The 24,677-nt window shown below is 35.1% G+C and overlaps 1 protein-coding gene across 8 annotated transcripts in view; it reads right to left on the bottom strand.

Moving 5' to 3' along the window:
- KCNH7 (potassium voltage-gated channel subfamily H member 7) overlaps positions 1-24,677 on the bottom strand; it is a 222,020-nt gene that overhangs the window by 63,312 nt on the left and 134,031 nt on the right. The window contains exons 4-8 of one of the 8 annotated variants that reach the window (XM_084524177.1): positions 19,365-19,397; positions 12,869-13,297; positions 9,068-9,088; positions 8,542-8,565; positions 4,939-5,153 (exon numbers count right to left, since the gene is read on the bottom strand). In XM_084524177.1, the coding sequence (XP_084380303.1) occupies positions 4,939-5,153; positions 8,542-8,565; positions 9,068-9,088; positions 12,869-13,297; positions 19,365-19,397 (722 nt within the window). The remainder of the gene's footprint in view (positions 1-4,938; positions 5,154-8,541; positions 8,566-9,067; positions 9,089-12,868; positions 13,298-19,364; positions 19,398-24,677) is intronic. The other 7 variants (XM_084524179.1, XM_084524178.1, XM_084524180.1 and 4 more) reach the window with 7 other exon arrangements.

The raw sequence follows: 24,677 nt of genomic DNA, 5'->3' as shown, positions 1-24,677 counted from the left end.
ACATGGAATAATACTACAAGGTCTATCAGTTCATGTGTGACCTGCCATACACCGAGAACTCCACTTTCAGAAGAGCTGTGAACGATCAGCATGTCTGCAGATCAGAACACAATCCTCAAATCAGCAGAGTATCCAGTTAAGGTACATACTTATCATTTGATCAGCCATGTAAACAGGGTATTATATATATTTCAGGTGGGTGGACTGTTTTGAAAATTATTATCTCCAAGAAGTTTGAAGATCACAGTTCTACTTTCCCATAAGTCAGTTATTATGACAAATTATAATCAACGGATACATGCTGAGTCTTTCAATCACATGCTGTATCTGAACAAACTGCTGAATTTCAGGGGATTGATAGTAGCTGAGCATTAATGATGAGGGGCCACAAAACAGCCTTATTTAAAGAACACAGTAAAGGGATCAGTAATTTATACATTTATTAACTGGATGAATCATTGTTTGTTGCCAGTGTTGTTGCCAGTCTATGAGTATTCAGAAATTCTGTCTTTGAAATTAAGTATAGGTACAAACATCTTCACATTGCTCTGAGTCTGTTCACAATGGAGTTCTCAGCTTTGGGCCATATATAAGCATGAACCGGATGTGTAAGAGCACTTTAAAAAAAAAAAAAAGGTTGAAAAAAAAAAAAAAAAGATAAAAATGCTAACTGTTTTGCCTCTATGTGCTGTAATTTTAAGGCCAGAAGTCCTCTTTACAAACTCATCAAAAACGTTAAAGGACAGATGTCAATTTTTTGCCCCACTGCTTTCTTTAACAAAAGTCTACTTTTTGTGCCTCTGGGAAGACTTGCCTCTTTCTAGCAATCAGTGTCAGGACCCCATCTGAACCTGTCAGTGCAAAAAAGTGCAGACATGGGACTGTCTCCCTGAAGGTAGTCGAGGCTCTTCTAGAAGAGCCTGTTCTAGCCAAGCACCTCTGGAAATTATAATGTGAAACATTAAAAAAAAAGCATTTTAGTCAAGTGTAAATGGAAATGTAACTTTAATTTTAGTGGCAGGTATCTACATCGGGATATAAGAATGCCAATTATTAAAAAAGGACTATCTGGCAGCTACTGCTGGTCAACTCATTTCAGTAAAAGCCAATGTTATGCAGAAATAGGCATGCAGTAGAAGTTATGCTACTCTGCATGACAAGAGGAGTTTTGGTCAGTTAAAACCACAGAACATTCAGGACATTATGTAGATTGTAGTTACTATATAGATTGCAGTGAAGTGAGTGACAAAAGTGTTACTGCAAGCTATATAGTAACTGGAATTTTAATCTCCACATAATGTCCTGAATTCTCCTGTTAAGTAGCAAGACCCTATTCAAAAGGTCCTGACAGTAGAATTTATAACTTAGCTCTTTCTGATTAGATTTACTTGTCATATTACTTAAAAGGTACGATGTTGAGAATTTTATTTATTTTGAAAATCTCCAATGAAATCTCATTTTCTCCACCCACATTTCAAAGTTTGTATTTTTTCACTCTAATATCAGCCACTGTCCCATAACTTCTGTTCTTGTGAAATTCTTTTCCAAAATTTTGTCTGCTCCTAATTTATTCCACTAAAACTGTATTTGCCTGTCTCTCTTTCTGGAAATGTTTCCATCCATCTATACAGAATAGCCATGACTATTCTATTATTTCAGTAATTATTCTTCCTCTACCTTGTGAAGGTAGCTATGTGATAACCCCTCCTTTTTCACTATCTAAATTCCTTCTTCAGCTTGTGAATATGATAGAAGTCATACAGCTGTTATCTTTGGAAAGAAGAACTCATTCTTGGATCCTAGGATGCTGACACTTCATTTGCTATTACTGATACATTATAGAAAATCCAGAGTGCATTGATCCACCTGTGAGGCTCAGTGATATGGTGTGGTACCAGAGTCCACATTTGCATATTTTGGGTTGCAGACTGAGAGAAGCCACAGTAGTGGACATATGAGGTTATAGCAGCAGGAATAAATTTCTCAGCAATGCTGAGGTAAGGAGAAGGAGAGAGAGATACAGTGAAGAGTACAAAGAGAGGGATGGACAGATGTTTGAATGGAGCCATATGTGACTGGAAGTGGCCTTCCATGTCACTGAGTCCAGCAATGCCAGAAAAGCACATCATGTTATCTATCCCTTTACTACATTTCTCAGGCTCTGTCTAAAGACACTTGGAATTCCTGCTTTAACTTCTATTGGAAGACTATTTCAGAATGACACTACTCTGATTAACATTGACCTTTTAACTTACCATGGCCATTTTATACTAATTTTCTACTGATATCATCCTATAGGTCTAACAGGTCACATTCCCTCCTGTACATTTTTGATGCTGTTTCACAGAATTACATATCAGAGGACTGTGCCAGCATGAGCATATGCTAATTATCTCATCTGACGTTTCTGCCATATTTTATTCTCAACGCTGTGTTGAAACCTTCCAAAGCCACTTTTCCACTCCTCTGCAGATACAAAATGGATCTATGGTTCTATTACAAGTTTTAATAAGAGATTTAGATTTTAAAGACATGGGCAGACATGCAGTGGAACCTTTACCGTGCTGATTTTAATAAAACATATTGAAACAACAATATTAGAAACATAAACAGCACTAAAAATTTTAATGTCTAAATGTGTTTTTTAATCTAATTCAAAAATAAGTGCTAGATATTTGACTGATGCACATAGATATAGTACGATCAACTTCAGTAGATCTACATTTCTTTATACCTCCTAGAAATTTCTTCTTGTACCTAATCCTACAGTTCAGGCCAGAGCAACAACTGAAAACATTGGTAACTTAATACAGTAAGAGAGAAGGGAACAGCTGTGGGTAATTCCAATTATGATGACTGACATTATCACAATTTGCTACAGAAATTGCTACTCTGCATATTGGTTGATATAGTTCTGGAAAAGGACATAAAGCAATGTCAAATTAAATTGGAAGTGTTTTGTGGCATAAAGATTTTATAGAGTAATTCAAATTCAATTTCAAATGTACTTATTATCAATGTTTTGATAATATGTTTTCGAGACGTTTTAGCTGATCTAAGCAATTTTTACTTGATGTCTCATAGTATGAAGTTTGAAGAATAAAAATAGATTTTAAATATTTTTTTCCCATAATAGTGTCATTAGTAAATAGAAGCTTGGCACTCTGGCTCTAAATATCTAGTCAGAATTTTGTGAAAAAACAAACCAAACAAAAAAAAAAATATGTTTGACTCGTGCTTATATAACTTATAAAAATTTGTCTTTTTAATGTAACTTGACTCTTTGTCATATTATCTGTGAAAGTTTTCTATGTATAACTGCAATGAATAATTGAAAAATATCAAAATGGATCCAGAAGAGATTAAATCTTTCACAATTGACCAGGGAAGAAAGTACAATGGTTGCAGATTCACGTTGGCTATCACAGGCAAAATATATGAAAGATAAAAATCCAATTACATTTTAGGCACTAACTGATCTCAAGATAGAACTGATAGAACTTTTTATCTTCTCTAGGAGGGTGTACAATACATTCATTTTTGTATCTGTCAAAGGGAGAAGAAACACAGAAACTATCTGGCATAGCAGTAATATCAAGAAGCTGCAGTTTGGTCTAGGGAAGGCAGGTCAGTAGCAAGGCAAAAGCTATTTCTAGCAAGATTTTCCTTATGGAATCTCTACCTGCATTATATTAGAATGCACTTCCAACCTTCTTCAGTCTGTCAGCCTATTGACACTTGAGGAATGAACTTCTACTTACTGAGACTGTAGAAGTTTTTTGGGATAAAGACTGATGTATCTTAATTTGTATTTTTTTTTTTTTTTTATTGGCAGCCTGTCCTTCTATATGTCATTATATTACTAATCTAATACCAATTCTGAATTTAGCTGAATAATTTGCTTAAGATCAAGCCCTTAAAAATTTAGTTGAAAATTAGGTATTCAAAAAATATGCAACCCTGAAATCTTTTCCCTAGGTATACAACTAAATAAAAGGTTACATTATTTATACCTTAAAATTTCCATCCACTTAGAAACAGACCTTTCTGTACTTCAGAATTGCCACAGGCTTGATGAAACACATGAAGGTGATGAAATTTGGAGCTTAGCTCACACTTAAAATCGATTTGAACCTTTCATTTATATCCCCAGAGCACTCTACCCACTAGGTATATCAGAGGACATCAGCAACTGTGCTATTCATATAATGTAAACCTGTGGAATTTGCTTTGATTAAGACAAAGTTGCATTAGGTTGTCCAAGAAACCCTCCTGGAAGCATCTAAAGAAAAGCTGCATCCATCAAGCCAGTTAATAATAGTATACGCAATGTGTAAATATGTATATAGCTGATAGACATTAAATATCCTTGTGATATTTTAATTTCATTAGTAAACAAGGAAAAAAAACAACAACAACCAAAACACTGAAATATCCATTGGATTCTTTTGTTTGCTTAAAGAATAAAAATTCACTCCTGCAAACCACTAGCTAGAAATGAATGGCAGTATGTCTATGTTGTCCTTTATGTATCAGAAACCTAAGTAAGTGAAAAGTAACAAAGAAAATTTCAGAAAACATTGAATAGGATACTACTTTATTGTGAAGATCTTTGCACATTTTTAACTGGCAGGAATCACTGAAGTTAATAGACTTCTTCAGGGCACCCAGCGCATAATACAGCTTTTTCCTATTAAAAACTAAAACTGAAAATTTTGATTTGTTTTCCTATTTGAAATGTAACACATATTTAAGCAGAAGTTAAGCAGTAACTACATTGTAAACTACCTCATGTGCAACTGAATTGGAGGCAAAGTAAACAACAGCTCAAACCCTCCAAAGAAATCCAAACCATTTGTGAAATGGGTAACAATCTAATGACTAAATTGATAATCAGCTTCATGAAACTGAAAATGAGCACAATCGTCATTACCTTACCTGGGTAACCTTCTCTGTTACATTGTGCGTTCGATCTTTCACTTTAGGTGCAATAATTGCTTTCTCCGAAGAAGGAGGAGATGAAGATTTTTTTTCACTTTTGATATCTGAAAAATTCAGGGTGAGTTGAGGAATTTTGTTGATTGTACTGTATTTGTTGAGATTTGAATCCGATGTGGATCCCAACAAACTTGACTTGATATGGTTAAAAGGCCCTGAAAAATCAGAACACATATTTAGTATTTGACAAATGCAGATAAGTTATCATTAATATTTATGTGGGATATGTTAGAACTGTACTTAAAAACTATTTTTTACTATGATATTTTTTAATAGTAAAAATTATTGGCACTTTAAAAATAATTCTACTGTTAATGAGAATCAAATTCACTGGTGGATATTAATATGAAATTTCCTCTACTTAAAGCCTCCAATATTTTCTATAACGTCGGTGGATTGCAAAGTACATAACAGGACTGTTCTTACTTGTTTTAATGTTACCAGGTATGCCCCATGGTAATTCTGGCTGAGTATAAACACTATATTCTCATTTTGTTTATACAAGCTCAAATAGGACACACAATTATATAAGTGTCTCATCTGAGCAAAGGCTCTGTTATCACATCTGTACTGTTGCTCATGCTTCCAGGATAGTTAGTTCAAAAATGCCTTTTGGTAAACTGTAAAACTAAGTAGACCCCTGTCCTAGTCTTGTTGATCCATCAACTCCATATTAACCTATGTCTAACACTGCCCTTATAATTTTGAAGCATCAGAAACTCACAAAATATATTGGTTTAATTGTTATGAACAAAAAATATTGAAAATAATAGCAACAAACATATGTAGCATATTAATGGATTATTTAATATACACTTAAACATCTTGCATTACTTTAATGAGACATGATAAACAAAAAATATGGAGTGCACATACTTCATGAGGTACATATCCATTATAATTATTCTCTTCAATATTGTACAGTGATTTGTACAACAAGTATGCGATATAATTGAACAGTATACTTATTTTGTACTTTCATCATACAGTTTATCCAGAAAACAAAAATATATTAAGGAAAGTTTGTTTTTGAGAAAAATACTCGAAAAGGGAGCTGCATGTATGTTTAGACAATAACAATTAATTCCAGTTATGTATTTAAGAAAAACCCCTGGTCTTGCTCTCAGTTACACTGTCTAAATTATGGTATTGAAGGTTTTTTCTCAGATCCACACGAGAGCCTCACTGTATCATAAATTTTTTATTTTTTTTTATTTTTTTAATGTTTTTTTTTTTTTTTAATTCCTAGGAAGGAAACAAAAACTGCCGCTATAATTCATGAACAGCCAGTGGGACAGAATTAGGCTATGGGGTAATTTTGAGTCAACAGAGGAACAGCTGGATTGTACATGCAGTGTGTGAAGGAGTACTATCCAAAGCAACCAGCTGCCTGCAGCTAGTTGTAGGGAAATCCAGGCAGCGCTGCATTCTGTACCTTGACCGCCAGAGGTTTTACTAGGGGCTCAGAGCCCAAAGGCTGTTTTGTGAAGGTCAGTATCTATGTTTTATCTTTTCAGTTACTAAGAAGGCCTCTTTTTCTTTTTTGTTTGTCTGACAAATTCTTCAGGTGAGAGCTGGGCTTCTCTTGTACCTGGCTGAGAATGCTTGCTGAGGAACCTATCTTTTCATTTGCTTTCTTAGCTTAAAAGAATTCATGCACATGGTTTCTACCTCCTAAATTCATGATAATTTAGCAATCTGGTCCAGAGAAAAAAAATCCTTCGCTATACCAATTCAAATTGTGCCACTGTGCAGAGAAGTTTTCAAGATTACAAGGGGAGAGCCCAATGCCCCAGGTCAACAGTTAAGGTGCTCCCCTTGGGAGAGTTCAATCTAGTTTTTCTGCTCTCACGATTCTTTCTGTCTAGTGATCATTTGATGTAAGATAAACAAAATTTATGGGTGAGTGCTCTAGCCACTAAACTACAAAAATCAGTCTTTCTTTTCATCCTTAGACCAATGAACCTCGTATATTATTTGTAGAACAGCTTCACAAGGAAAGGGAAAGGCTAGAAAGATTTCACTGCCTTTCTCCCATAAGGAATTCTGGAAAGCCTGGTACTGATTACACTATTAAGGAAATAGCTAAGGTAGGACCTGAATCCATCTTTCCACCATCTAGTTGTTTCTATTAAAAAGTGGTCTTCAAAATAAAGCAGTTACAGTCACCTCAGAAATTAGCAGAGGGGCTGGTGTGTGATGGGCAGCGCTTGGCTGCATTTCTTCAACTCTACTTCTCTACACAACAGTAGCAATTAATCCTTTCTGAATATTGAATTGGCTTAAACATTAGTGGGGTATCAAGTTGGCCAATCTGTAAGATGGACAAGATTCTTGATTCCCTAAGATAAAAAGGAAACTAGGAGAATTAGGTACACGCATCTACAATTAGATAGCAGATTTTATTTTATTTTATTTTATTTTATTTTATTTTATTTTATTTTATTTTATTTTATTTTATTTTATTTTATTTTATTTTATTTATTTTGATGGTAACTTTAAAGATGCTTACATTGCATTGAAGTTTTGCTTTCTGTGATTTAAATCTTTAATTGCTTCTTTTTGAAATGGAATTACTCTCTTCTTCTCTACCTAATATCCATGCCCTAGCATTTAATACCATATTTAAGTTAATTGCACGTGAAAATAGAACCTTTAAAAAACAAACAAACAAACAAAAAAAAACCAACAAAAAACACCTTCTTTTGCTTTAAAAAGTGGTGAAAGATATATGTACCTCATTGATAATGGTAATTAATTAAAAGACATTACTAGCTTAAGTACAGACCATGATGCTAGCAATTGAGCTGCTACTTGACAGCTAGTGGACTTTTCCTATATTCTCATAGCAGGAAGCAGAAAAAGAGGGCCATAATAAATCAGAATTGACACTAATTGGCACTCTGATTGACACTTTCAGTGGAGCAGCCAAGAACTGAATAAGCAGGGAGAATGACAGGCTTCTGCCTACAATGGAGATTCTTTAAGGTAAGGTCCGAGCTCCCCATTTTTATGGTTGGATTCCATTGTTCCTGCTTACACAATGTACTAGGAAATGATTTCACTCTCCTGAGCTGTCAATCCATCATCTTTCACCAGCAGTAAATATAAAAGCTGTTTTACAGTTCAGTGACTGCATTTCTTCCCCAAGATTTTGCCAACATACACGTGAAGCAAATGCAATGATTTTGGAGTCCATGACTTGCTCTACAGAATCTGGCTCATGCAGTGCATGCAGTTTAGAAAGACAACTTTACCAAGTACACACACTTTTTGTTTCATGCATGAAATCACAAATCAGTTTTCAGACATAGCTAAAATATCACAATTAAACAACACTTTTTTTTTTTTTTTTTTTTTTTTTTTTTTTTTTAGAAATGGAGTAGTTACTAAAGAATGATATTCAAAATGCTTTTAAAAGATGTATCAGTGCTGGTGAAATAGAAGCAATTTTGTAACTGCGCTAAAAATTATTTAAACATGAAATTGGCAATGAAATTCGTGCATGCACATTTTAATACTACAGGAAGCTTGAAACCATACCCCCTGCCATCCAGGAACGTGAAACTGGTTTTAAGGAGACAAAAGAGGAATAAGTGAAGATACTTCCACAAGGCTCCTAATTACCAATTATTTTATTTTAGAGATAGTTGACTGAAAAGTAACCAACTTATAACAGTAGATTGTTTATTACTGGACCAGCCCACCTTTACATCCTTTCACAGGTAAAACCCCTGATTGCTTCTACAGAAGTTTTGCCTGCTTATAGACAACAGCACTGAGTTAAACAACTTGCTCTATGTCCCTCCCTTTAATTTTGAATTAAAGATACTTAAATTCAGTAACTGTTTAACTATGCCTTCACTTTTTCCAGGGATTGGTAGTTAGTACCTTGAGACAATAGTTAAGGGAATAACTACATGTTCAATGTACATAATTTCACTAATGCAGCTAGCCCTTGGGAGGCCAATATGAGAATGTTGCATTTGAACATTTCACAGAGCAGGCAAAGTAACATGCCAAAAAGTGTGGCTGTTGAAACACTGGAATGTCTAGATGTATACTTTACCTTTGACATTGCGACCATTGTCTGGTTTTCAGCATAATAAAAGTGAAGGAAAAGAGAGAAAAACAGACAACTAAAATCTACATCAGAAAACAAACAAACAAACAAACAAACAAAAAACCAGAAAATATTGCTTCGAAATATGCGTGGTTGGAATTAAAATAGTTTTGCTCCTCCTTGATTATATTACATAAAGTTTTAGTCGAGATGAAGTCACTCTGGCAATTGAAAAATAACCTTTAAAACTGTTTGGAGTTGATCTTTTGGTGCTGCAAAAAATGCATAGAATTGGCCCTAGCTTAGTTGCCTTAATAGTTAAATGCTCAAATAGTTTTTCCACAAGTCCAGCACTGGGTTGGAAGTCAAAATAGCCAAGCCACTGAACAATAACTTTGCACATGTAATTATGTGAGACTGAGGCACCCGCAGCTATGGGTGGCCCAGGCCGGCTGCACATGCCGATGGGTGAGCGGGCAGCCTTGTGCAGGCCCTGTGCGCCTGCCCAGGTCTCACAGCAGGAATTAAGCTTCCCAGAACTTGTTTTACCATGGCAGCAAGGTGAGAAACACCTTTTCTGAGTAAGTACTGAGGAAAGACTGAGGAGAAAGATGTATCTTAAACCTTTCTTCAGGGCTTAGATGCCTTTGCGTGAGGTAACAGTGACAAAGGTATCTTCATGAGGTACACCTGAGAGCTGCTCCTCACAAGCACACCTAGCACTGAATCCTCACCTGAGAGAAAATCCCTTCAGAGAGAAAGCAATGCACCTTTTATCATCATTATTTTTAAAAGAAGCTGCATGTGTCTGTAGGTAGACCCCACCTCTACCCTGTACTCAAGGATGTACATGACCCACAGGCTGCCCTCCCTTCATGTAGCTCACCCTGCCTGGCTGCAGCGGCTTGCTGGGTGTGAGAGGCTCTAGGGGCTGGCAGGAGAGTGGAGCCAGGCCCAGGGTACTGCCATGCCCCTGTGTGCTGCTGGCTGCCATGACCAGCTTTCCAGCTTGCACATATCAGTGGGCCTCAAGCTGACATTCACGCACGGTTTCCCCCCTCTGAGAGGCAGCCCCTGAGGCCTCAGCTTGCTCTAGCCCCGTCTGTCCTGTCCATGCTGAGAGCCTGCTCAAGAGAAAGGCTGCGGCCTTCTCCTGTGAAGGGAACTGGAGGTGATGTCCTGTGTGTGTGTGGCACCGTGTGGCACCTGCTGCCTCTCTGGCTTCCCTCAGCTTCCTGAGAGCCAGGGAGTGTGGGACGCAGTGCCAGGCTCAATGGGGGTGTGGGACACTGCTTTTCTCCTGTCAGCCTGATGCCTGTGCCAGGAGCCCACAGCAGCACTGCAGGTTTTGTAGGCTGAGTTAGGCTCAAAGCCACCATTTTTTCAGAAGGCCGCAGAGGTGTCACTGAGAACCCTTTCTGAAGACAGTAAAATTCCCAAAGTGCATGGCCTGCAAAATGTAGATTGATGGTGTTTCAGATGACAAGAGCTTGGCCACGTTTCAGGCATAGGGTGGAAGCCCTGCTGCTTTTACTGTCAAATAGGTAAATTTAAGATTGAATTCAATTGAGTACACTGAAATGAGTATAAAATCCTAAATTATCATTTTTAATGTAATACCTTTCAGTGTATAATTGCCACTAGGCCACACTGGGACCGTAGTTTGGTTTTACTTACTGTAGTTACCTTTAATTAGGGCTTTACCTTCTTCAGTACAGTATCTACAGCTTCTGCTCAGAATCTGTGAGTCCAGAGAAGAAGATTTAGGCTGAATCTTGGTTGCCTAACTTACACAGATAATTTTATCGTAACAATAGGGGTTTATGGCATACCATTCCTTAAAGCATATAGGATGTTACTTGCTAGCTAAATTTAAACATCTTTTCAGCATAAGGTGCCAAATTCTAATATGGGTTGAAGCAGATGGCATCAAAGATGGTTAATAATAATAGTGCAATTCTGAGAACAATCCTCTCTTCTGCTGTACTTTTTTAGAACGTGTATGTATGATCTAAAGTGAGGGACAGATTCTCTACTATTTTGTAGTTTATGCAAAGTGAAACCAGAGTGGCATTATTTTATCTATTGACATTGTAAATGATAACATCATGTAAGAGGCCATAGGAATTCAAATGGAATGTTTACTTCTCACAATAAAATTTATTTTACTCAGTGTAATGGAGCTAAAAATTTTTGCTTCTCTATGAAGCCAATACTAAATTATATGGCAATTTCTGCATGAGCTTTGTATCATCATGACCCAAGAAACTTAATAATCAAACTTATTTTTACACATTTTCTTAGTATAATTAACAACCAGCTGGGAAATGCTTTAATCAGAATAAGTTCTGAAAATAGAAACTGACAAAATAGATATCTTTAAATGTGTTTTATTTGAAAGGTTGATTTATATATCTGGGGAAGTTAAAACCAAGATGAAGCATATGTAATGTTCCAAAAGACATGCCTGAACTTTGGAGACTTTTGGCTCCAGATCCTTATCTTGAAATCTTGGCTTCAATGCGAATGTGACATATAGCAAAGTGGCATGGTTTGGAATGGATTTAATTGAATTTTCAGGTTCATTTGAGCTGAAAAAATCAGAGTCCAAAAGAAACAAAAAAAAAATGAGAAAAGAAGCATTTCTGAATTATATTTAATATAGGAAGAGTTTAAGGAATAATCAGTTCTGTTGTTGTACGAGTTAATCTAGTTGGATGAGGAGCATTCAGATTTATATTTTGGGAGATGTACAGAAGCAGTGACCTCTTGCTACAGACCTTCCAAAAGGCAGGAGAACTTAAATGAATTTTACACTTGGGGTTAATAAATATGAGAAAAACCCATAATCACTGAAAATAAAACCCAGTTTTCTTGCAATTTTATGAATCTGTACAGTCTTCCATGACATGTTTCTGAATTCTTAAAAATATTCCACATACATTACTTGTCATCTAGCTTGAATAAAAATTATGCAATTTAATAAATTATATGCAATTTAATAAATTAGACCATCAGTAGCTCTAATAGCATTGTATATGTGGCACTTTTCTGGGAAAGCCAGTTTCAAAGGTGCTTCTCCATTCACCACAGGGCTTCCAAACCTCTGTTGAGCTGTTTTCCAAGTTTCTCAAACTCTATCTCCAACATGAAGAAACATGGCCCATGCTCTGTTATGTTTTGCATAATTAGGTTGCAAGAATATACTAACACAAAGAGAAAATGACACTTACATTAATTTTACACTAAATAGTTCACTAAGTATTTCACCAAGCATTGTACCAAGTATTTCACTGGAGTTGCTGAGAAAATTTTTCTCCAATGTGAGAGAAAAAGTATGTCTCTGTGTTGAGTTAGTGAATATACAATGAGCATATCACAGCTTTAAGAAAAATAAACTTATCAAGTTCTGAAGTAAGATTTCATACAATCAAAGATATTCTAATCTACGTGAGTAAGGGGCCAGAACATGCATGCAATTTAGCTTGATCAGCTGATTTGTTTTCCCAAATACAAAAATTAGCTTTACAGATGTTGGACCCAGTTTCACTATATCCCTGTACAGAAGGTTGATTGGTACTCATAGAACAACCCCATGATTTCATTGGTCTGCTTAGACGTGAACAGCAGTATTTAGGGCAAAAAAGGCCTGGCATATTTGGGCCCTGAATATTTTCAGTTTGACTTTGAATATGTATAGATGTTTATATTTAATTTTGCTTACAGATTGATCATAGTTACTATGAAAAATTGTAATAATCCCTTTCTTAGGGAATCATAGAATACTGACTGATTTTTCTACCATACCTTCACTTGCATGACGGTCCCTAAAAATGTTCTTGGGATGGACGTTAAAGCCTTCTATGTCATGTACTGAAGACGCTCTCCGTATGCTACAAATGCTTTCCTTTGATCTGGAATGGGTTAGTGGATTGCTTGTCTGTATCATGTCAGGGTAAAGTCTGTCCCATTGCTGTTTAGGCGATGAATGGTCAAGAGGTCCTGATATATTAACCAAAGGCGAACATTTAGTGGGCTGAATCAGTGCTTTTGTGTCATCCACTTCTGAAGGACTACAACTTTCTTTTGTAGGTGATTTAAAGTGCTTCATAGCTACTGAGTCATCACTGTGCTTGGATGAGTCGATTATCACTGCATCAGGGTCCTCCTGTGGTAAGGACTGCTTTCTGTACGTTAAAAGTCTCAGTCCAGGTAACCGGAATCCAAAAAGTTTGCCTATGTGTAAATACATATAGAAAAGAAAAGATGAGCATTAGTTTCTTGTCATGAAAACCTGCTTTTTCACACAGAGTGCATAATGACAGCTATAAATGATAGACCTATTCCTAATAAAGTTTTGCAATGGAATGTTTAATTCTGGAGGTTTGTTAAAATCCAGGTTTGTTAAACTCATTTTTTAGAGGATTTCATATTTCAGTCAAACCTAAGCTACTAAGCTCTGAATAAGGATAACAGCATTGATTCTACAGTCTGTTTTAAAAGAGTTTATCTAATCTCACGGTCCTTTCTGACCTTCTGAAGAGAAACAAAATGCAGGAAAACCAGCAACATAGCTCTCAACCCTCAGTTGCACCTGTACAATACAAGCATCTTTCATGCATTTGCATGGATGTAGGCTTAGCTGGGTTGGTATATTAAATGATAAAGCAGGCTATTCTGAGTTCATGGAAAGTGCACAACTTTGTGTATTGGTAAGAAATAGCAGCAACTGAGAGGAAGTGTAAAATGCAAATAAAATAGCACAAATAAAGAAAACCTAGGGGGAGAAATGTAAAATCGACAGACCATTTCCTAAACAAAGCAAACCCAGTCAGCAAATATTGTGTAATACAACTCAGATGGAGGCATAGGCTCTTCTGATGCACAGAAAACACAGTAAAAGACTTAGAAGTGCTGAAGAAACAATAAGAAAATAACATAACTAAAATGGTCGGATGTCGTGTAAATGGTTTGACTTAATACATGTATATCCCTTCTTGTCACTTATCACTCTGCAACATGAGTGTTTTCTACAGTGGATTGATATCAAAATAATTTCTCAGAGGATGTCACGAATGTCTTGTTGTTCCCTCTTTATCTTATTCAGTCAGTTTTAATCACCAGTGTTTGAAGCTAGCTAATGTTCATTAATATTTAGCACTGAGATTTATCACTTCATATTGAAATGTTTTGAAATATTCTTTTATTGATGCCTGTACACAACAGCTAAAACAGAGCAATTGATGACAGCTAAATCATTTAACATTTTCAAATGAATGTCCTATGTGTTTGGTATTGAATTTCTTTTGAATTTTAAATAGATAAAAGTGAGAGTGCCCTGCTCTTAAAGTAAAAGCTGTATAAAGCCTAAGGTTGCTATACTAGATGACACTGCAGGTCCATGTACAAGACATTGTAAGACCTCTGATAGTGTAGGATATGCCTGTAAATTTCATATCATACTCATATCATATTCTGATTAATTTTATGATATCAGTAAACTCTCACTTTGCCATTTTCACCTTCTTTCTCCTAATATTTGAAAATGTACTTAACAGTAAAGAGGGGGTGGGGTTAGGGGAGGTGGGGTGGGTGGGTGGGGAGGGGCCTACTGATACCATCTTGATATTGAGAAATCTGGCCATTTATTCCAACCCTTTTTTTCCTGTGTTAAAATGTGATTCCATGTAACAATCTTCCTTTTATTTTCTTGACAATTTCAGTCAGGGATTTTCTGAAAAAGCTTGTTGTATTCCAAATGATTAGTACTGAATCTATTACTCTAATGCATAAACTAACACAACAATACAGTGTATATCAGATTCACAAACAGCACCTAAAGGTGCCAATTTTCAATCCGCACACTGATATTCAGTAGAGTGCACCTTGGGAGCATGCATATTTCTTCTGACTATTCTTAAACAGATTGCTCACAGTTGAAATCAGTGAAGTACATACAAAATGATTTTATTATTTTGAATGTACATAGAATTGAGTTGTGAAGCACTTTATAAATCAGTTCTGCAAGCATATTGAATCAAAGGTGAAACAAATAGTAAAAACCCTTTTTTTATCAATTACATTGATCTTAAAAATACCATTCATAAGATTTTCTGGCATTAGACACTGTTAAAGGCTTTTTGCTGGCACTCTCTTTTAGTTATATTCATGGTGGTGCAGATGGTCTTTTCTGCTTCACCAAGTTAATATGACCATGTTATACTGCATTACTGATTCAGCTGTCTAACTGCAGTTGAACTGGAAAGAATACTCAGTGAGAATTTTGCTTCTTGCTATGATTCTTGGGCACGAAATAGAAAACTTAAATGAGTAACTTTTTGCTACTAAACGCTAGTTTACTTTTTACTTTTTACTTTTACTTTTTGCTCGTAAACGCTAATAAATGCTCTAAAAATTAACGTCCCTAGTTCCTGCTTTTTAACTTGAATATTCTGTAGTGGGGAGGAGTATTGCTGTTATTCTTCAGGTTACACATAATGAACTCATTGATGTGTTGAACATTCAATGCTCTCCTACAGCTCTGCTGCTAAAGCTGTCAGGAGGCCCATTCAGAATTTATCTAATTTACATCACACTTCCTTGCTTAGCTCAGTAATAATACAATTTGGCATGAAGCAAAATTCATGGCCCCAGGCCTGATGTCCCAGTACAGACCAAAAGGCTCAGCAGAAGCTTTCCCGTCATATTGTGTATAGGGTAAAATATTTTGTTTGAAAGTGGACAACACCTGCACTCTGTAGGTATGATGTCAGACCATATATATCTTAGCTTATAAGACAAAAATATTTTTGAGATGTAAATTCTTATGTATTATTGAAGATGCAAACTAGATTGCCAAGTTCTTCTTAATGCTGAGTCAGAGATTTGTATAATTGTGGCTTGCTAAAAGCAATTGAAGAAAGCTGTTGAGGCTGAGTCACAATTCCAGGCTTCCACCTCCTCCTTTCAAACCTTGCTTCACTAAATAAGTAATTTGCAACTGACTTAATCTGCTGGTTGTACTTACTCCCTGTGCCAGCCCAGCTAACCCTTAGACTTTCTGAATAGTAGAGCTTGGTCAAAAATACTTTTCCGATAAGAAAGGACACTTCTAAACTGTTGGCAGATGTAGTTATTTCCAAAGTCCCAAATTCAAATAGACTTTTCTTGCCTTCTGAAAGACTTTTGTATTCTGTCTCATATTTTGGGAGCTCAGAGGGGAAGATGTTTAGAATTCATGGAGCCTAAAATATTTAAGCTCCTTCAGCATTTTCAAGGTATAAAAATTTTTATACTCATGACATATACTCATACATGTCATCACTTGATTTCTCTGCCAGGAATCTGAAGTCTTTACAGAGTTAGGGAACTTCTTATTCTTAGAAAATACAATAATTTGTAACATCAGACCTAAAGAATGGCACTGAATGAAAATATCTTGAAAATATTTGTTTCCATGTTAGAAAGATAAGATGAACTTGATCTATTAAACTAGTGCTGTGTCTCCTCTTACATTTAGGACTAATTGGACTTTCTACCCCAAATGTATTTTTTAAAAGGTGTTATTTTATTGTTCTCAAGATTAAGACAAAAGCTTAGTCTTCAAAATTGCTTTGCTTTTATTTTTATTTTTTTTATATTAAAGAATTAGAAGTAAAGTGAAGGTTTCAAATTGATAAAAAAATAAAATGTTTTGATAGTTAAGAGAAAAAAAGTGTAGGAAAAAGCTGTCCTTATATGGAAAAGCAAGACTACTGTTTTTTGAAGTGTTGAAATCAGAAATGTTAACATCAATGAAAAATGTCACTTTTTAAACACTAAATACCATCATATAGAATTTTGTGGTAGGGAAAAAAAGGAAAAAGAAAGAAAGAAGGAAGGAAGGAAGGAAGGAAGGAAGGAAGGAAGGAAGGAAGGAAGGAAGGAAGGAAGGAAGGAAGGAAGGAAGGAAGGAAGGAAGGAAGGAAGGAAGGAAGCTTGGTCCAAAAAGACTTTATTACCAGCTCTGATTATGGTTGCAAATTCCCTGTCCCATGAATACAAATTTCATTCTGAAAATGGTGTACTCCAGCAAAAAACATATCTGAAAAAGAATTTCTTTCATAAACCAATATACTTGCAAGGCAAATAGTTTTCCTATTTATTCTGTGTAGGCATTTTGTGAAGGGAACTATTTGGCCTGAATATTGCCTTGCTGCAGTGTTGTTTCTTCTTAAAGTTCTAGTGATGGAAATGCTTGCTTACATACTAGACACAGTAGTTAAGTCAAAGAAACACCTCCAACTGAGAGATCTTTAGTTTTGCTGTTATTTCTGCAGTGGTTTTAGGGTTACTGGTAGATGCTAGGTTCTGCTACAAAGTCTGTTTATTCCATTTCAATGCACGTAGAATTTCCAATTTCCTACCCTGAGTATTGCAGAAGAGTAACCCCAGATAGCAGCTGGGAGGTCATAATGACTCCTCAAAGGGGTTAAGCTAGATTTTTTAGTATCTCTAGTATTGTTACTTTCTTGCTGATGTAGAAAGGTAGAAAAGTTGGCTTCAGGTAAGTCAGCAAAAGGGAAAATAAGTGGCACCATAGCTAGATTTAGTCTATTATGTTTGTGGCTTTCTCTTTCCAAAATCAAATCAAAGGAGCTCAAATGCAGAAAAAGTTTGCATAAGATAAATTAAGTTGTAGAAACTGTCAGAACTGTTTTCTGGTGTGATGCACAACTTGTTCTAGGCTGAAGAGCCAAACTAAACTCTGAGCTGCCCATGTTAAGGAATAGCATGATACCTGTGGTACAGTGTATTTTACACTGAGAGAATTACAGAAAGAGTCAATTATGGTAGGTTTTTTTTTTTTTTTTTTTTTTCCTTCTTCTCCCCAGTTCTTTCCCCCCAAATGCAGGGAAGCATATATAAGTGGACCATTTTCTTACTCTGCTCATTAATCTTTATAATTTTTATAATTTGTATCTGTTTCTTCTCAGGAAGGAAAAAGAAGGAATAATTATTAACTTTAGAAGCATATATTTATAATTCTCAGGTACTTCAGACACTTTTTTTATACATTGGTATACATTTTATACATTCGTTCTACTTTAATTTTGGCATTTCAGTTATTATCGTTTTCTCTAAAATTTGAGGTTGCACTTGAACTCTATCTGTATCAGTAACAGCAATCTTCTTCATGTTCCCTTGTAAGTGAGAAAAATATTTTATCTTTGTGATAGTGATATCATATTTTTGTCCTGATGCTGTACTTCTGAAAAGTAGTATTGAGAATGGCTAAAAGAATAATATGATTCCAGATCCTCCTGCTTACAAATAGGCCTATGAAATGGCCTATCAAAACATGACTGATAAAGCTAAAAATGGGGAAGGAATGAAGTTTCTGACCACACACAGGGCTATGCTTGGTTGGCTAGTGAATCTAGTCTGAACAGTGTTCTCAGGGTTTTTCTGAAAAGAGAGAACGGTGATATCCTTGGATACTAACATACATTTGTATATTTACTAGTCTGTTTTTCTTCACATTTGTTAATACAGATATCATTATAGTAGATTTTATTCATCTAGATGTTAAGCTTATAGGTATAGGTGTTACAGTGGTTTTGTGAAAAAAGCCATATGAAAATATAATTTTGGGCCTCTCAGAGGTTTTACTACTTGCATTTTTATTTCTTAGACATAGTTAAAAGTGGAAATGAAGAAAAAATTAAATAACTGTAAAGAAACAAAATAGCAAGCATCACACTAGCTATTATATGCAAAGAATTTATTCAGCTAGCACAGTGTTTTGCTGTTTTGCTGTGAGAACATGGTGGTTTTTGGTAGCTGGAAGAATTCATTTCATGTATTAAATAAAGTTCTCCAGAAAGTCTCAACCCTTTATCATGTCACTTACCAGACTTCATAGAACAGATAGTGTTGTTTTTGTCTGAGACAGGAAGCCTGAAGAAGTTCTCTTGTTTTAATAGTCAATTTATATACCACTTCCAAATTCCACAATGTATTTTGTCTCATACATTGAAAGTTCTTGTATTCGGAGCATAAAAAAATTTCAGTCAGTTGTAATAAGCTGAAAAGTATCACTACATTTGAATTTTATATCTCATATAATTATACTAAATTTAATAGTTTAGCTGTTATATCCATAGTTTTGCAGAAATAAGTATCCAGAGAGTGGGAGCAAGAGCCACATTTTAACTTGCACTCTTCTAGAATTATGTAAAATGTAATGAGATCTTGAAGTAGTAGAAACAGAACAAAGCAATAAAAGGGCTTTAGTAGATAGTATTTTAGAAGGTAGATTTACCTGAAGAAGAGCCACTCGAAAGGTTGTTACCATCTGAAATACAATTAAACTAGATTTACAAAACACTTTAGCTTTAAAAGAGACAGGTTCAGAAAATAAAGAGACTATTAAGAAAAAAAGGTTGAATATCAAATTTCCACACATTTTACAAGCAAACTCAAGTATCTTGAATTCACATTCAGTATAGGTAATCTGCAGAAGTAAAAGTACATTGCCTTTTTATTTGGAAAACTTAAGAACTACTCCATAAAGAAGTATTTGGATAATTACTCAGTTTTGTAACATAGATCAATATATATTTATTATATATTATAATATAATATATATTACCAAGTTTTAAGGTTAGCTAATACAGACAGAAAACTAAAGTAGATGTATCCAGACCAATGTGCTATTTCTCATGAAACAGAAATCTTATTTCTTATGGAGCATGTCTTTGCTAGGAAATGCCTGTTTTGTTTGGAAGAAATTTACTAAAAAGTTGAATAATTCAAAATCTCCTTAGGTAGAATATGCTTTATTCACTGACACTTGTTCAGAGTGTGACCTCAGAGAAGTTTCATATCCCTGGCAGGGCTCACTTATTTCATCTCTTCATGGGATGAACTCTTCTCACTACACATTTCATGTCTCTGCCAATTGTTTTCAGGTCTTTGAAATGCCCAGCTTGTCTGTGTACTGTGCTCATTAATAGAGTCAAGTAATCATGGTAGGAATTCTACATATGCGAAATAAGAAGCGATGGTTGTAAAGCTCCTCATTTTTATCTATAGATTTATTTTGTTTGCTTACCTAAAAATATCATCTCCTCCATGTTGAATCGCTTAAATAACAGAACATATTCCTTATAACTATATTCCATCTGAGAGCTTCTCAAATCCTTTTTTTCAAATCCAACTTTTTTTTTTCCTACCTAGTAGTACTTTTAGTCTAAGCTTGAGATATGCTGATAAATGTTAATTTCTTTCTTCAAGATTAAAATATCTAATTCAATTTAACAAAATGCATAGATGTGTTAAGTTCTCTGTACTAATTCTTATTATGAATAATAGAGAAATATGTCTTAATTTAGTTATTCCATTAGAGAATAATACAAAACTGACTACCTTTATACTTTCTTATAATGGGATGATTTTGTAAAATCATTATCCTGGCCTTCAAGTTATCTCACAGAACCCACCTGTTTTCAATATCCTTGAAAAGAACAAACAGAACATCTACTAAAAATATAGGACTGTAAGAGACCTCCTGGACCTAGTTCAAACCAGGAATCCTTTTCATGCTCACTTCTCATACTTACTACTTATCTATTTAAATAGCAAAAGGAAAATTTGCAAGGTCTCTGCGCAGCCTGTTTATTGTCAGTTTGTGTTCCTTTTCCTGTCATCCAGGCTGCACAAGTCACCTCCACTGAAGGCTGTGTCATTCCCTTTGTTTGGTTTGTAATCTCTTTAAGCAGAGATTGCCTGCTTTTATTGAATGTTTGTATAAGATACAGCACAATAGGGCTATGATCCTAGCTGGGAGAGGCTGTAATGCAAACAGCTAATTACAGTGACTAGAATATAGTGAGGCTTCCTTTCTAGTCTGAATCCCAAAAATAACCACCATGAGGAAAGGAAATTTAGCCACCGCACTTGTATTTCTCTGTCCGTAAAACAAGACTTAATACAATTTATTTATCTTAATGAGCATTCTGTTAATTAGGTATTTGTGGAGTACTCTGAAGGTGAAGGTACCAAAGGACCTTCTGTCCTTTACTGCTGATAGTTGTTTGGCTATATTCCTTTGCTAAGTGTTCCACGCTGCCTCAGTTCACCTAGCATTCCCTGTAATTTACCTTGGAGACAAATACACATATTGACATTGGGTTGTCAGAGCTATGCTACTGGTTGGCTAGATAGAAACCTTTGTCCTCCTGGACACAGTTTTTCTTGACTAGCCCTCACTTATGATGAATTTGCTCCCAGTGTTGCAGCTAAAAATAAGACCCTAGACACATTTCTCATCACATTTTGGGCAAAGTCAGGGGGTTACTATTGCTTATACACGTCATGTTCAATGTGTAAAGTGCCTGTGCATCAGACAGTGTACAATATTTCATGACAATTTTGTTGTCCAAATTTGTTTAGAAAATAAATATATGCTTAACTCTCACTAAATTGCTATGTTTACTCATACAGCAGTGTTCTGCATGGAGAAACAATATATCTGTTTTTGAATTAACTCTTTTACTTAAAGAAAAGGCCCGATCTGAATTTCAGTTGTGCTTGTTTTATTTGTAACTACAGTGACTGCAGTGAGCATCCTTCCTGACATGTAGCTCCATTGCTAGGACCAGAACAGAGACAAATTTTTCAAGTATAAGCACCGTTAAGGATCTCATTGGTTGAGAAGTTTTACTAATCATTACTAATAATATTTTAAGCTGTTTTTAGAATATTATTAGCCTTTTTATTTTGTTTGAACTTGATCCAAAAAGTAGGCATTGACTGGATGTATTACAGATCCTCTCATTTGCATAAGAGGAAGAAATACAAGAAATTATTCCAGGGTGTTTAATAGGCTTATAGATTTTGAAGGGATAAAATGATAAAGGAATCCCCAAATAACCATCCTTGGCAGAATGCAATTATATGCTTAATCAAATAACTTTTGGGGCTTTCTCCCATGAGGTAATGAGCAATGTATTGGGGAACCAATATTTGCTTTTAGGTTAGTACTTCAAACTATTCAAAAAGTTTGGAAGTTAATTTTACACAAGTTTTATTCATTTATCTTATCTAACTGTGTTTATTTTAACCTATGTATTAGAAGGATATTTTTTTTTTTAAGAAAGGTCTGGAGTAAATGTTAGAAAAAGTGCTTACAAGTCATTAAAAAAACAGAGTGCTCTAGGTGGGGCAGAGAATGAAAACAGCTCAGAACTAGGATTCTGAGATTTTTTTCTCATCTTGTGCATGTGTGTACATTACAATCCCACAAGGGGTCTACTCAGTAGAAAAATTGCAGTTACATTCTTCATATTGAAGTCAGCCCTCAGATCTATGGCATGCTGTCAGTGGGAAATGGCTGGAGATTTTCTCTGTGTCCATTCTGTGTCATGATTGATTTTGATCTTTTGCAGTTACTAGACTAGCTTTACAGACACAAAATATTCTACAGCTGTGAAGAACAGAATCAAATTCCAGGAGCAAATATTAATTCATGTCACTGGCTCCTTAAATTTCTGTAAAAATTCATGATCAAATTGATGGAGTATATGAGCAGGCCAGACTGGAATGTTTGACAGATTTGGGAATAAAATTGGACACTTACATTCTCTTTCCTCAATGGATGATTTAAAAGCAACATTCATATGCAAAAGCTATCCTAGTTTAACACTTTATTGAAAAGAATATTTTAATGAAGTCTGTACAACACACTTTACAGGAATTCTTATCTCATTTTGGGACTATTTTGGTTAGCAACTATTACTAGTAGACTTAAATTTAAATGATAATGTAAGTGTTCACACAGGCTTTTTGCTAAACTGGTATATAATCATATATCTTCTTGAATTAGTCCATTCTAGAATATCTACAGAAAGTACTGTTTTTCTTTTAAACAGGGAAACTAACAGGAGCAGGTTCTCTTTCTCTGGAAATGTCTTGCTAAATATCCTACCTAATTATTTCAGTAGGAGTTGAAAATAACTTTGTAAAATGATTTGATTCATGAAAATTTATGACCAACAATTTTGGGATTCATTCTTACCATTGTAGTGACAATCAGGCAAATGTTAGCTTATCAGTTGTGGCAGAAAACAGCCCATAAGCACTAACTGTTACAATAAGAATAAAAACAATTTTTTAGGGCCTATGTAGCTCAAAATGTTGATTTTAATGCTCTAACAGCCTAAACAAATATACAGTCACCTAACAAGAAAGTACTTATGTCTTCAAGCACTTCACAAAAATAGTGAGGTGGGATAAAGTTATGAAGTATCTCTCTCTTTGGTTACAGAAGTTAATTTCTGGAATTATAAAACATTTACATTTTCTAAGAAAAAGAACACAAAAAGCAAATGAACTCATTAAATCTGTGAAGTAAGAATCAATAGAATTCTCATATCTGCAAATGAGACAAATATTAGACAGAATAATTGGATGATGAATGGACATCTATAGCAGAAATCAGTTTCTGTTAGTCTCCCCTTAACTGCATATTGTGCAAAAACACCCTCACTGGAAAGAAGGATGTTGTTCAGTTATGCATTAAGTACTGACAGAAGAAATTTCCTTACTTCTCTGAACATAAAAATTGGACGGATAGAGCATTAATTTAAGTTGGTTAGAAGTTTAAACAAAAAGATGACTTTTTTTTTTTCACAAAAAGGAGACATATGAAGAAAAGCTTTCTTTGTTTTCTTAGTGAAATAGCATGCATTAAAAAGTAGAATTGTGGCAAAATGCAGAAACAGTGAAAGAGTGAAAAATCAGTTGGCTATGAATCCTGGCATGCCAGGACTTTTCAAAATTTAGCTATTTCATTATACAAACACTGGTCAGACTGCCATAGAGAACTGATGATAAATTCTTGCAAGGAAGAATAAAGGGAATAAAAGGATCAGCTGAAAGGTTTTTTTCGTTGCTATTGCGAAACCAATATCTTCACTTTTCATGTTACTGCCTATTCAGCTTTTTGCTGCATATGAGATAGGAGCTCTTGAGCACCAGACTAGAAAGAATTCTATTTATACTAGATGTGGTCATCAAACTCCTGGCAATTTAGCGTACTTTTGAAAAAATAATCTATCATAATCTTCCAGGCCCAATGGTGAAGCAGAATTTAGCTCTGTTAGCCATCAGACTGGCACAAAACAAAAGACAGGATCCCAGTCCCAAATAATTTGTGAACGCTGTTTAAAATATTTGTCAGTATTCAGCTGGTAAATTTTCAATTTTCTGCCCATCCAGGACTAAATACAGCCTCTGTGCTCAATCTAGTAAATGTCAGCTGCCTTCCATTGGTCTTTAATTTGTTCACAGAAAACTTTAACAAACTGTAATCCTTCTTTTCTGTGTAGCAACCTTCAAAACCAGAATGAACTGTGTATATGGCATGAAATGCTTTTTCTTAGAATGTATCAGATTTCAGCATGAGGGGCACTGTGATAAGTGGACTTGTTCAAAATGGTTGTCTGCAACTGGCAGGACAGATGCTTTTAGAAAAAGGAAAAGTTTTCAAAGTTGCACTTGATAAATTTGATGTCAACTCTTAATAAATCAATTAGAAGAGGAATGGTAGTATGGAAGAGTTATCTTATTTTCT

Source organism: Aythya ferina, assembly GCF_964211825.1.
Source record: "Aythya ferina genome assembly, chromosome: 6".
Lineage (NCBI taxonomy): Eukaryota > Metazoa > Chordata > Aves > Anseriformes > Anatidae > Aythya > Aythya ferina.
This window is presented reverse-complemented; position numbering and strand designations above follow the sequence as displayed.